The sequence below is a fragment of the Poeciliopsis prolifica genome, unplaced genomic scaffold (genome assembly GCF_027474105.1).
Source record: "Poeciliopsis prolifica strain line A6 unplaced genomic scaffold, Auburn_PproV2 SCAFFOLD036, whole genome shotgun sequence".
Classification (NCBI taxonomy): domain Eukaryota; kingdom Metazoa; phylum Chordata; class Actinopteri; order Cyprinodontiformes; family Poeciliidae; genus Poeciliopsis; species Poeciliopsis prolifica.
In genome coordinates this window covers 5512796-5526737 of record NW_026562411.1, presented here as the reverse complement: position 1 = coordinate 5526737, position 13942 = coordinate 5512796, and the positions used below count along the sequence as shown (strand labels likewise).

General features: G+C 34.9%; 1 protein-coding gene across 1 annotated transcript in view; it reads left to right on the top strand.

Moving 5' to 3' along the window:
- The window catches only part of pth2ra (parathyroid hormone 2 receptor a), a 42042-nt gene extending 28556 nt beyond the window's left edge, over window positions 1-13486 (top strand). Inside the window, exons 9-13 of the mRNA XM_055052968.1 lie at window positions 1860-1926; window positions 3886-3980; window positions 6298-6436; window positions 12208-12249; window positions 12906-13486. Of these exons, the coding sequence (XP_054908943.1) occupies window positions 1860-1926; window positions 3886-3980; window positions 6298-6436; window positions 12208-12249; window positions 12906-13289 (727 nt within the window). The 3' untranslated portion in view covers window positions 13290-13486. The remainder of the gene's footprint in view (window positions 1-1859; window positions 1927-3885; window positions 3981-6297; window positions 6437-12207; window positions 12250-12905) is intronic.
- The last annotated feature ends 456 nt before the right edge of the window (window positions 13487-13942 follow it).

Below are 13942 nucleotides of genomic sequence, written 5' to 3'. Positions count from 1 at the left end.
GTTAAAAAGAAAGGAAATACTTTCAAAAAGAAAAAGCTGAAAAGTTTGGATCTGATATATTGAGTTTGGATCTAATATATGGCACCAATTCTCACTGATTAAGATGTGCATGAAATCTTTCATTTTATTGCATTAACAGACACACACACAAAGTTCAGAAAAATTCAACCTTTAATTGATCACGAAAGACAATGTGTTGTGGCGTGAACGTACAATCTCATAACGTCCTCCTGGTCATTATAAGCCAGGAGGAATCAAATGTCTGCAGAGGCAGTTGTCATGAGGGTTTTGCCTCCATTAGATGCCTTTTTATGCAGACTGTGACGTTGGTCTAAACCATCTGAGATGATGCTCACATTTTGGTTACCTATATTCTGTGCATGAAGTTGCGTCTGCCCCTAGTGGTTAGTGATGTGAACTGTAGTCTGTCAAAGCAGCAGATGACCTTTGGATTTTTTCTTCACCGTTTTAAAAAACCGCAAGACAGTAAATATTTGGTTAATGTGACCTTTGATATGAAAAAATCTTCAACCATTAACTTTTTAGTACAGTCTCCAGGAACTACTATGCTGCAACTTATTGAACTTTCCTTTCTCCGGCACATTTGAATCAAATGAATGGCTGATTAGCAGGTCTTGGTGAGTCGGTACAGGTTGCCATAGTTGCTTTAGAGAACTGGATTTAGGTACTTTAGATAATCCTGCCCTGTATCCTCTTTTTGGATTTCTTCTCTATGGTTCTCTGTTAGAGTTTTCTATAAGATTTAGATCTGAGTACTTCTATATCCCCTGGAAAAAAAATTTATTTAGTTTGTTGAACCATTTTTTTTCTGTTGATTTGGACAAACTCTTTGAGCCAAGGCCACTAAATGCTTGTTTATAATTTCTTGAGGTTTTAAACAGTTGAATAAGGAATTTACTCTTATTTGTATGCATTTGAGGAAAAAAGTCCTCCAAATCAGAGATCCTCTGCTGTAATAATTAGTCTGCATAAATTGTTTTTTACATTTGTGCCCTTTGCTTTGCAGGAGACCAAACTGAGATGTTTGTGGCCAAAAATTTATATTTCTACATATCTTTGGTCCGTTGAAAGTTATATCTTTACTCACAACCAGATTGTTTGGTTTCAGTTAACTCAGCATGTTTGCATTGAATTTATTAGATAGAGAAAGTTTGGCATGCCCCCAAACAACCAGACAATCTTCCCTGTCCATAATCTCAAAATATGTTTTTATATCTTGACTTAACATCTCTCCACTGTCACATGTTTACCCTAGGTAATTAAAAAAGGCATGGATTTATGAAACAATTTCAATATTTCTCAGAAAAATCAAAAGTGTAAAAATTATGTGTAAATACAAATTGCAGTTGAGAAAAGTGTTGCTTTAGCTGGTCTGTCTAAATTGCCCTCAGGGAGTGAGTGAGTATTTTCGTTTGCCCTGCGTCTCTCTGCATTGCCCTGCGGTGTAATATCAACCTACCTCGGGTGCTCCATGTCTCGCCCAAAGACTGCTGGAGATAAGCACTAGCTTCCCTGGGTCACTGCAAGGAAAAGATGGTACATATGAAATATTTGAGGGATGGTTCTGATTTTCTTTCTCCGCTGAATAAATCTACTGAACCGAAAGGTTGAACTTTTCTAAATTTGTGTGACATAATATGAAAGAGGAATTGATTATAAGGGTATGTACACGTTGTTGTCATTCATTTCAATATGTGTTGCAGACACTGTATTGTCAGGTCCAGTGGATTTATATCTGGTACACCTTTCTGATAGATAAACCAAAACAAGGTATCATTTTAACCATTACATCAAATTTATTTCACAATCTAATTGTTTTCTGTTTATTTCATCATCAGGTGCTGGGAGTTAAGTGCTGGTAACATCAAATGGATTTACCAGGTTCCTATCTTGACAGCAATTGGGGTAAGTATGAACAGCATTAATTGATTAAAAGGCATATGTTTGTCAGTTTTGTATGTAAAGGGGAAGAAAAAAAGGAGAGAAGATAGACATACATCCCACAAAGGTTAAAATTGGAATGATTGATTTCTCTGATCAGAAAACCCATCTAACCATTAAGTCATCTATCATCACAGAAGCCCTGAACCCAAACAAGTCACTGCCACTGGACATGCTGGAAATAGTCTATATATTACTGTAATCATTAGAAATCTGGTCCAGTAATCCTTGCTCGTTGACACAGAGCAAAGATTACTGCTCTGTGTACTAAAACTGGATGAAAGGGTTTTGCATAGCATTGTGGTGTAGCTGTAAGCACGATCACAGAAAAGCAGATTGTGACTTGTTTTTATTCTAAGTGGTGCATTTTGTCCCTGGTGCTTGAATCTGTTTTCTCTTGGTGCTCCCGTTTCCTCCCACAGTTCAGAAACCTACATGCTGAATTCCTTGGGGATTGCAAATTGGCCACAGTGTGGATGTGTGTTTGTCTCTTTGATAAACCAACTGCTCTTATATAGCACATTTTATACAGTTTACCATTAATCCATTCACAATCACACACTTTCATCCCTTCTTTGTGTGTTGACGGTATTTGCACATTATCTTTGAGGTTTAGTGCCCAAGGACACTTAAACATGTGAAACAGCTGAGGACTGAACTTCTTTTTTTTACGAAAGAACGATTTGAGCTGGTGACCGACAGCTTATAGCTTAATATTTACAAAATGTTTATATAGATTAAAGTTAAATAACCACTTTGAATTCAGTTCTCTCAGAACATATGGTTAATTATCTTGGCACAAAGCTTCAAATGGAAAACCTTTATGTAGGTCCTACTAATTAGGAAGCTGTGACTGAGCCGTTGACTGGATTAGCACAGCTACTTATATAATGTTTATGTTGTTGAAGAACAAACAAAGATATCTAGGAGGTTTCTATCCTTCAACGCATTCCTCTTTGCAAGAAAGATTTATCGTTCATCCATCTGAGATAGTTAGAAATTTTTGTTTCAGCAGGTCAACTCACAAATCTCTCCTTTGAAGATATTTTCTGATCAAAAGAGATCAATACTTCATTTTTTCCACAAATGTTCAACAAATTGTATTCCCAGAAACTACGATAATACCCTCTTATCCGACTACTTCATACATGTTTTCATTATATATGCAATAAATTCAAAATGCGTGAAACTGTGTGGTTTATATGTTCAACATATTATACAAGCTGAAACAGTATTCTTATGCTAGAGGTTGGACTGGAGTTTTTTCTCCTATGCTTATCATTTACATTAAGTGATGGAGACTTGAGTTTCATATTATAAATTCCTCATAACCAATTAAGAAAACTTGAAGGTCATCTGGTGATACAATATCATTTTGAAATGAAAACTATTTATTTAAGTCATTTGTTGTATAATCATTGTACATTGGATAAAGAAAATGGTTCTGATTAGTCTTTGGAATCCCAAACTTAAAGGTAAAGGGAAGCTTTGTATTATTTATGTCATGTTGTAATGTTATTGACATTTGTCTGCACAAAACAAAAATGATTAATTAGCATTTTTCTTATTTTATTTCAGTTTCATTGTTCTTAAAATAATGCTGATGGTAACGGGCAGCAGCTGAGTAGAAATTGCACTTCATCTTTATCAACGTTTTTTAAAATGACAAGAGTTTATTAGAGGTACAGCTCCTTCATGTACTGCATTAAGTGGAATGTCAGTAAAACTTTGATGTTATTCTGGTGTATAATTTTTTTACAGAGGAGGAGATTTGTTTGGCCTCCATTGGATTTACATAATCACATCTTTGGAACATTTTCTCTAAAATAGAAAAATCTATCACCGTCTTATTTTCTAGTTTCTGTCCCTAACATTTATGTCACAATTCAAAGAGTTTTCTATTTTTTTCTTCTTTCCTTTCAGCTCAACTTTATTTTGTTTGTGAACATCGTCCGAGTGCTGGCCACAAAGATCCGAGAGACAAACGCAGGGAGATATGACACCAGGAAGCAGTACAGGTTTGTATTAAATTGGTTTGTTTCAGATCTTGTGACCTTTGGTGAATGTCTTCCCACTTACTCTTATTTGCAAAAATAGGCAGTGATCTTTATCCTGTTTAAAAAATGTCACCGATCAATTGAAAATGCAGACACCAGCATTGAGTTCAGACAATAAACTCCACAATGAATGTTTGAATCTTAAGTAGGCGTTTCTGTGTGAAGATTGCATGTTCTGCTTTGAGACGTGCTATTCGAGATGGATGTTACAATAAAGTTTGCCTGATTTTATTGATTGAACAATTAAATTGTTCAGTCAATTTTATTGAGTATGATCCCAAGGAAGGAAGTTGCTTCACCTTTATGTAAGAGCACATTATTAACTTTTGTCAAGCGGATACTGGCTTTTTGGTTGAAAGTTGAAATTATCTCTCATTATATGAGCTCTGCAGATACACACACACACGCACACACCCCAACACACATACACAAACACCCATTCCTACATCTATAATTATCTGTATTTTCCCTCCCCTGCTGGTGCTGGCATCAGCATGTCAGATAAAAACATAATAATTATAGCGTATCAACCAAGAGGAGTCCCTCTTTGAATGGTGCAGACATTTTATGTAGCTGAGATGACAATTCATCAGAATAAATGATTGTGATCAGGGGTGATGAATCGGGGACCATATAAACATGTCAAATAGATGTCATTATTTCTAAAAAAGAAGTGAAGTGATTAAAGCAAAAGTAACTGATAATCAAACCTATTAGGAAAGTACTTGCAAATCAAATCCACAACTTCAGATGTAAAGACTTCATGTATTTTTCAATGTGTCACCAGTTGGAGCACTTATAAGTTATAAAAGTGACTGTTGTTTATTAAGATGTGCTGATTGATGGACAAAAGATTACTTATGAATCCAAAGACTCAACAGGCACATTTAGAGATAAAATCAAATCCTGAGCGATGATAATAATGTTCAGTTGCTTGTTGCATCAGTCACAACAACCGTTTATACTTTTAGCCAAAGTAGTTCTTTAGAGTCACCTTATTTACTTTCCTTTTACATAGTTTTATTCCTTCAAATAACAATCTTTAACAAACATTTCATTTCTAGATATCAAAAAAACTAAACTAGCTGCTCTCGCTGCACGCCTACTAATGTCACTAATATATTTGTCTATTCTCGGTGATGAAAATAATTGAATTTATTGGATTGATTCTTTGATGAAGATAGCAGCTTCTCATCTAGCATCAGAGCTTTACAGTTTTATCTCATTTTGCAGGTCTAAAGGGAACAATCCTGTTTTACTGGTGCCTCACACTCCCTCACAAACTTGACATAGCTCTGTTTTTGTATTATCGTCTGTTCTTTTAGCTCAGAATAACTATTTTTTGTAACCATTAAGTCAAACATAGAGTGACAGCTAGTAGTGCACAAGGAGGTTTGTAGAATGACTTTGCCAAACTAAGTTTCAAGAAATCTGTGTTGAGGATGGGAGATGAATATTAAAGCACACGAGGGAGGCAGGATGTTTGAGTTATCCTTGCTTGCTTGCTAGGCTCATTTGTTTCAATTGAAAAGGGGAGTAAATCACAGTCTACCTCTTACTTTTCTCTGTTGTTACTTTCTGTCTGCAGACATTAGAATTAAAACAAAATGTGAAAATGAATGAGTTCATAGTTGTCTTAGTTCTAAGAGATTTTTTTTTATCAATGTTCCACTAATCAAAACCTGAAAATAGAGGAAATAATCAAACTAAGTATAAATGACTCTCCACCTACATGTTCTTCAAGAAAGTTTCCATAGCATTTGGATTTATTAGACCAAACCAAACACTTTATTGATTTGGATTTACTTCTAAATCCAATTATTTTTGCCTCATGTAGGACTTGAATACTAAACTGGAAAAGCATATTTACTAGACACATAAAGATTCAGTCTTCAACACTAAGACTAATTTTAAATTTTTAAAAGGATGACTTTTACTACCTTCCTAACTCTATGTAAAACTTATTGTATAAATCACTTACCAAGTCTTTATTTATGTTAACTATTATAATTTTCTGCTAACATGACATTTTGTTGTCACATGTCTGGTAATGCAGTGCACCAGCTATATGTTTAATGTTCATATTTTACCTCCCATCATATAAATGCTTAACTCCTGACTTAGAGACGGTAGTTGAAATAACACCTCCTAATTCTGATACCTAAAAACTAGAAATAATTTTGTTTATACTCGTTGACAAAAGGAAAAGTTGTGGAGGAAAAAGTGCGTGTGTAAGCATCTGGTTCCAACTATAAATCTATTGTTTTTGCTTCTACAGAAAATTGGCAAAGTCCACCCTTGTGCTGGTGCTTGTGTTTGGCATCCACTACATCATCTTCGTTGGACTTCCTCACACATTCGAAGGACCAAGCTGGGAGATTCGCATGTATTGTGAGCTATTCTTCAACTCCTTTCAGGTACTTTCTGCTTACTTTTCAGTTGTGCTACATAAGCAAAAGAAAAAAAAATCTCCAAAAACAAAACCCCTGGGTGGCATTTATTTGCAAAATCAGGGCACGGAATGAAGCAGTGCAGCAGCAGAGCTTCCTGCTCTGATGTTTTTTTTTTTTTCTTTAGTTTTTTTTTTTTTTTTTTTTTTTTACCAGCATCAGCTTGTACTTAATTTACTTTACATGTCCCTATCTTTTTGTTTTGTTTAAAATACTCCTGATTGCACTTTGTGAGACCTCTCCATTGCAGACTCTGTTACTGTGACACCTAAAGATAAATGCTTACACTTTTTTGACACTCAGGAGTTAGTTTCTGCTGTAGGTTATTTGTTTTCTGAACCAAGTGTCGTTATGTATATATATATATATATATATATATATATATATATATATATATATATATATATATATATATATATTATATATATATATATATATATATATATATATATATATTTTTTTTTTTTTTTTTTCCCTGGTGGATAACTCAGGAACAGATGACTGCTTCATTTGTCCTGTCGCTGCACTGATATTGTACTTGAAGACTCAATTATACACAGAGCAAAGGTGGTTCAATGCTGCAGGCATAATGTCGTTCTGCAGAACTCTGATTATGTCAAGATCAGACTTCTCCATTTGTTTAATTATTTCTTTGTTTGTGATGTTAATCAGCAGGTGTCCTAGATGTTTCCAGTTCACAGAGTTATAAAACTGTAGCACAATTAAAATGGCTCACCAGTTCTTCCACAATTTAATGCTTCCAATGCTTTTTTTGTTTTACCATACTGTGTAATGTAATAGAAGTGATAAATCACATTTTTCCCCCTAAATTACAAAATACCACAGTCAAATTTACTTTGCAGTTCTACAATAACTCAGTGGATTCTGCAGATTAAACACGATGGGAACGATTTTGTTACAGCAAGAAATCGCAAGCAGATGAGTTTGGTTCAAAGAGATTGTAAACTTAATTTCTCGACTTCTGATTGGAAACTGATTGTTGTTTTCTTTCTGCATGACTCAAAATAAGTCTAAGAGTAGAAAACAACTACTTAAAAATAGTTTGTCGATATGAAATTCGCCAGAAACCATGTGGAAAAAACTGAGACAAAAACATAACTTTTGGAAACAACACAGTGCACCACTTTATTATTTGTAGAAATTAATACAAAAAATCTATACTTTCATCTTTGAAAGGACTAAAATCCATTAAGCTTTAGTGAAATCTATGGTTATATTGTGACAAAATATGAAAAGGTTCAAAGGGTATGAATATTTTTGTTGGTATAGAATAGTGTTTAAAGTTAGCATAGCTGATTTTCACAAACTTATTTGCTGACAAAACCATTCAGGCATACATAGATCTACACAATAGCTCACAGTTCCAGCATCTACACAATGTTTTCTGCATTGCAGATAATGCATGACTTGGATGTAAAATCCCCTCTGAAAATAGATAAGGGCATTCAGTAGTCCTCATTTCACACAGTAGACTTTTTATACTCTGCGGATCTCTTCATAATGATCATAGAATCCCTTCTGCTTATTACGCGAACAAAGCACTGCTGTGTCAGAAAACGGCAAAGGGAAAAGTGTTCATTATTATTAACTGTTTGCAAGATCACACAAAATGATAGACAATCTTTATGAAAGGAGCTGCAGAGAAATAACCAAAGATCACAAACTGAGATCTGTGTTGCTCCACGTTTTTAGTAACCTTTGCATTTCCACTTCATGCAGTGGGAGGAATCCAAAATTATCCTGTATAAATTACTCTGGGTGACTGTCAGTGTCAAAGTTATTACTTCACTTTAATATGCAGGGAAGAAGCATAATGAGGTTGATTCCCTTTCATAATTAAGCTCACCCTAAGTTGAATGAACAATTCTGTGTGTTAGAATCAGTGCTGCCTTTATTTTAGGCCACATTTTCACTTCCTTTTGAGCAATAAAAACTTAATTACATGTGTACAGAAAATATTTCAAACTAAAACATGTCATTATTGCTGAAACGATGAGCCTATTTGAAAGAGTAACCTATAAAGACAAGCTTTCTCGTGCAGTTCTCCAGAAGAACAGAAAATGTTCTGACCAACATTGAAAACAAATGTCAAAACCTGAACTGAGAAACTAATTTAGCCTGGTTTCTTTTTAGGTAGACAATGACAATTTGTGTTGAAGTGACCTTTACCCGAGACTTGTCTAGTTATTTAATATTTGGACACTGGAACAACTGGGTAAAACCATGTTTGAAATGTTTCAGATCTGGTCAAAACATGAAACGCTTATCAAAAGTTGATGAATTGATAACAGTTAAAATTGTTTGTTTTGCACCAGTGGAAAGTTAAACTTGCCCCTCTGCAGATTTAAATATTGTACCTTCATTCTAACTGATGGGCAGCAAATTCATTCGACCAAGTACGATATGCAATTTTTTTTGCATTTGACACGGTTGGGGTGGCTCTGACTCAGGAGCCTTTTGTGATGGAGAAATGGTCACGGTGTTCAAAATTCACAAAAGCCATTTGCAGCAAAAGCATTTTTAGCTGAAAACAATATAATCAAAACTCCCCATAAACCCAGTTCATTCTCTGCTTCAGGTAGAAAATAACATCAACACCAAAGCACATCAGATGTCAGCTTGATATCTAATTTATTTCCTCAAAAGAATTAATAGTTAGGGAATTATTTACGTGTATCTTCACAATTTGTGACATTTTAAAGTCCCAACGTACCATTAGATATGCTATGTGTGTCACTGAATCTCTTCTGATGATTGATAAAAAAATACTTCTGACAGGACGTTGGTAAATTAGTTGCAGTGGATACATTCATTTTTCATTCTTAAATGGATCACTATCAATAATGTTACAGTGCTGTAGAAAAATATTGCTCCCATTTCTAGTTTTTCTCATTTGTTACACTTGGATATGGCAGATTATCAGACAAATATCCCCAAATATCAGATTATCAGACAAATATCACGGCTTTTTTTTTTATACGTTGTCTCCATGTGAAAAAGTAATTTCCCCTGTTGTTTATGCTTGGAACTAAAGTAGCTTTTCAAATAAATAAAAAAAAAAAAAATATATATATATATATATATAGATATATATATATCTATATATATATATATATAGATCCTTCATTTATCAGTAAGAGTAGGTGACAAAGTCATCTCTACAGCTTTGGAACTTCAGTACAATTAAAACTTTTTTCCACAAATGGAAGAAACATGAAGTGATGAACCATCACAGTAAGTAAAAAACTACAAAAAGTTTTCAAATACATGTGTATGATCCCCAAGAACTTGGGGAAAATATTTTATGGACTGACGAGCCAAGAGTGGATTTTTTTGGAAGGTGCGTCCTTTAAATCTGTAACTCCTTAAGCTAAAACATATTTGAATTACGGACTGAATCTACATTTCAGAGTGGTCTAGTCAAAGTCTGAACAAAAATCAGATTGAGATGTTGTGAAATGACCTTCAATGGGCTCAAAACAATCAATCTAATAATGGTTTTGACCCACTTTTGCAGAAGTGGGTCAAAAAACACATCAAACAAAATAACCAGCTATCACAAAAACTTGTCGGCTTAATGGCTCAAACAGCCTTGAGGTTTAGAGGGGATTTTGTCAATTTAAGGAGTCGTATTGCGACCATTTAAGTCTACTTTATGTTGTCTGTTTAATTGTTTTCTTGATTTTTCAGGTCATCAGTATTCAGTACTAATGAAATTGAACTCACCTGTGTTTAATCAGAGTATAATATATATTCATAATTTAACAAGGTTAGGTTATTTAGTTTGTCATTTACCTCTTAATGAATAAAATTATTTTTAAAAAACCCCAGTTGTTGTTCCATTTATTCAAGGATTTATTTGTTTTTTTTAAAAAAGTATGTTTGTCATATTTAATTGGTGTCAGAATTTATTAGGTTAGTGACCAAAGTGGGTTACATAAAGTCAGATGGATCAACTGAAGAATCATCTTTGCACTGCAGCAGCAGTACATAAAAATATCCTTTCATATCGATGAGGCGTGAAACTGAAAATAAAGCTTTGCGACAGAAGTTATGACTCACGCAGGTGCATAATTATTGTGTAGGTATATTTTTCATAAACCGAGTTTAAAAAAATTGAATTTTTTTCTTGATTCCTTAATAAGAAAGGTTAGTTTTTTATTTCATTTACTTGAAATGCATAAATCATGCAGAATCATCCCACAAATTATGTAACAGATGGTAGGTGTAGCAGTCTTACTCATGGAAACAGAAATTAAATAAATTGAGAGGGACGGAACCTTTTTATTCCCCTTAGCCATTAAATCACATCAGTGCAGGTTTCTGCTTCACTGAAATCCCATCAGTGAAGGGACTGAGATTCCTCACATCAAACAGTGGACACTGTCCCTCCATTTGTGATGGTAAATGGTAAAATGCTATTTTGTTGCATAAGGATCAAAATTAGTCTGCCACCAGATGAGACAAATGACAGCTTACAGCTTGTAAGGCTTTTTGGCTGAAAGGTACAAGTGCAAAAGCTTCTTAATGAAAATTGACTTGCGCAAAGGGAGAGTTCTGACATCAAAGATTATAAAAACAAAGACTTAGAAAGGGAAGGTGAAGTTTTCTATGCTCGTCCATTTGGTGCCTCTAGCTGCTTATTTCCTAGTCAGTGTTTCAGTGGAGACTGTATGTCTGTTATATGATGAGATTATTATTATTACTATTATTATTAAGCATGTTCTTAGGCAAGGGGATAGAACCAGAGTATCTGGACAATCATGACAGAGCCATAATAATAAAAACAAAAAAATGTGTTGTAGTAATATGATGATACATAAATAAGGTAACGTTGCAATATTTTCACTTTATTCTCACAATAGAATGATGCTACTCTAATAACTGTAGGACTGTTGTTTCATAATTTTATTTATTAAATTTTCTTAGCATGGCTCTAATAATCCATTGCAGACAAAAATCCACATCTATAGAAAAACAAACTTGTTTACAATCTCCACAAAGTCCAATGGAAACAGTGTTTCTTCAGCAGGGTTTAGGAAGCTGGTCATAGTTGAGTGGACGATGATTGGAGCTGAAAATATGGAAATTATGAAACACTTTTGAGCAGGATCACAATCATACAGTTACCATAGAATGTGTTGTCTTAAAATGGCCCAATCAAAGTTCAAAAGAAAGTCAATAAAAAATTGGATGTTCACAGATTTTATCAGTCCAGGCTCAAAGAATATGTGCAGTTTTTTCGCCTCTCGATCTGTAAAACTGGTAGAGACGTGTTCCCAAATACCAACCTTTTGTTGGTCTATCATATATATTGCCAATTAAAATTTTGGCAATATATATAAAAAGTTTTAGGGTAATAATTTTTCAAAGACTTTCTTGTCTTCCCATGAAAAGGTATTTTGCTCTAATCTTGTGTATTTCTCACTATTTAGTATTTTTCAATATTAGATTATTTGCTCCATGAAGAAGGTCAGATGTCTGTGATGTGAGTTTTTGAAACGACTTCAATTTTCACAGGGATCATACTTTTAATTTGTTCCTGTCATGATTTGAATGAACACACAGTGAAGCATAGAAGAACAAATCTGAATCTGGCGTCCTTCTTTAGCATCATTCTCTGTTTCTCTGATGCCCTCAGATGGAACATGTGATTATAATTATAGTGTAATCCATTTTGCCTTGAGTTACTAAGATACATTGTTTATTTTCCACAGGGCTTCTTTGTGTCCATTATTTATTGCTATTGCAACGGAGAGGTGAGTTGACATTTTTTCTGTAAGCACAGTTATTGGAGAACACATGCTAAAAGCAAATATAAATATAGCAGTATGAATTTATAGGTTGCTAAAATATTTGTTAAAATGACTTCATGTGCTCCAACTAGTGTGAAGCCAAGTTTATGGGCCCAAGCAAAGTTGATTCTGAGAATTATTCTCACAAGTGTTGTGGAAAAAAATAATTACAAAGTACTATTAGTGGAAGTCACTCAATCAAGTTTAATATATATTGTGTACAACAGAGAGCTGATAAGAAAATCAATAATGAATAAGCTCTGAATGTAATGCTCTGTCAGGCTGAATCAACACGTGAGTTGTATACCAAGCATAAGGGATCAGAAACATAGGAAACATTCTGGTTCCCATGCAGTAGTAGGAAAATAACTTCTAACCTTGTGTGTGTAGCTGATACAGGTTGTTTTGGTGAGAGCTCACAGGCATTTAATATAACATGATCAGCAGGTGTTAACTTTTTTTCCCCTAAAAGTCTTTTAACCCCTCAGGAGTTTCTGGAGAAGAATCTCAATGTACTTCTCCAAAGGAGGGTTAGATAGGTTGAGAATAATATCACCTTATTTACTTAAAGGTGAAATACAGTCAGCATGAAATTAAAAAATAATTTTGGTTTCTTGCAGGTTCAGACAGAAATAAAGAAAACATGGACACGCTGGAACCTTGCCTTTGAGTGGGAGGGCCCGGTGGTCTGCGGTCGCTACCGTTACGGCTCTGTGGTCGTAGGTCTCAACAACAGCACCAGCAGTCAGTCCCACCTGGCCGGTGGAGGCCTTTCCACACGCTCCACCACACTCGCTTCAAGTAGAGCTTATCGAAGCACTGGCGCGCCCTCCATCAATGTGCATGCCACCCTGCCGGGTTATGTGATGACAAACTCTGATCCCTCCATACCCGAAGAGCTGGAGGACAGCGGCCCCAAAAGAGTGGACGATATCTCACTGAAGGAAAACCTGCCTGTTCTGAATATAAGTGCAACTGCTGAGGATGAGGAGGAAACGCTGTAGCTGGCAAAAAATGCAAAAAGAGACTGATTAAATTTTCTACCGGTGGAGCAGTGAAACTCTTTACTTTCTTGTGTAATTTAAATTCTGACAAAGGTAGCGAACACAAACGAAAACTAAAAACGAAGGAGCATTGTGAACTCTGTGGATTAGTCAACACTGAAAGTAGTTCCAATGCGATTCCTACGTTTTTATATGGCTGAAAGGACTGATCATCAGGTTTTTTTTTTTTATTCTCAAGAGAGACTCTATGAGACACTTTAATCAAATTTATCCCTGGATTAAAAAAAAATCATTGCACCCAAGCTGTGACTCTGGTGCAGGTGTTAACAGCAAGCATATTCATTTTATACGTTTGACTTAAACTTTGTCAATATCCACCTGTAACAACTCATGCTGCACTGGATATGAAGGGCTTTTGGGGCTGTGGTATTGCACGTGGATGAGAATCTGGATGAGAGGATTGAGAAAACAAAAGAGCCCTTATTTTCATCATGAAGGAGGCTCGATTTATCCAACTGCCTCTGGAGGCCACTTAATAGACTTGTCCTTAAAAAACAAGAAGCCAAGCTCCTGCATATGAGTACTGAAGTTAGAAATGTGTATCTAAAAACGTTTTGGAAGCTCCTTCTTTTTCTTGCTGCTAACAGATGTGT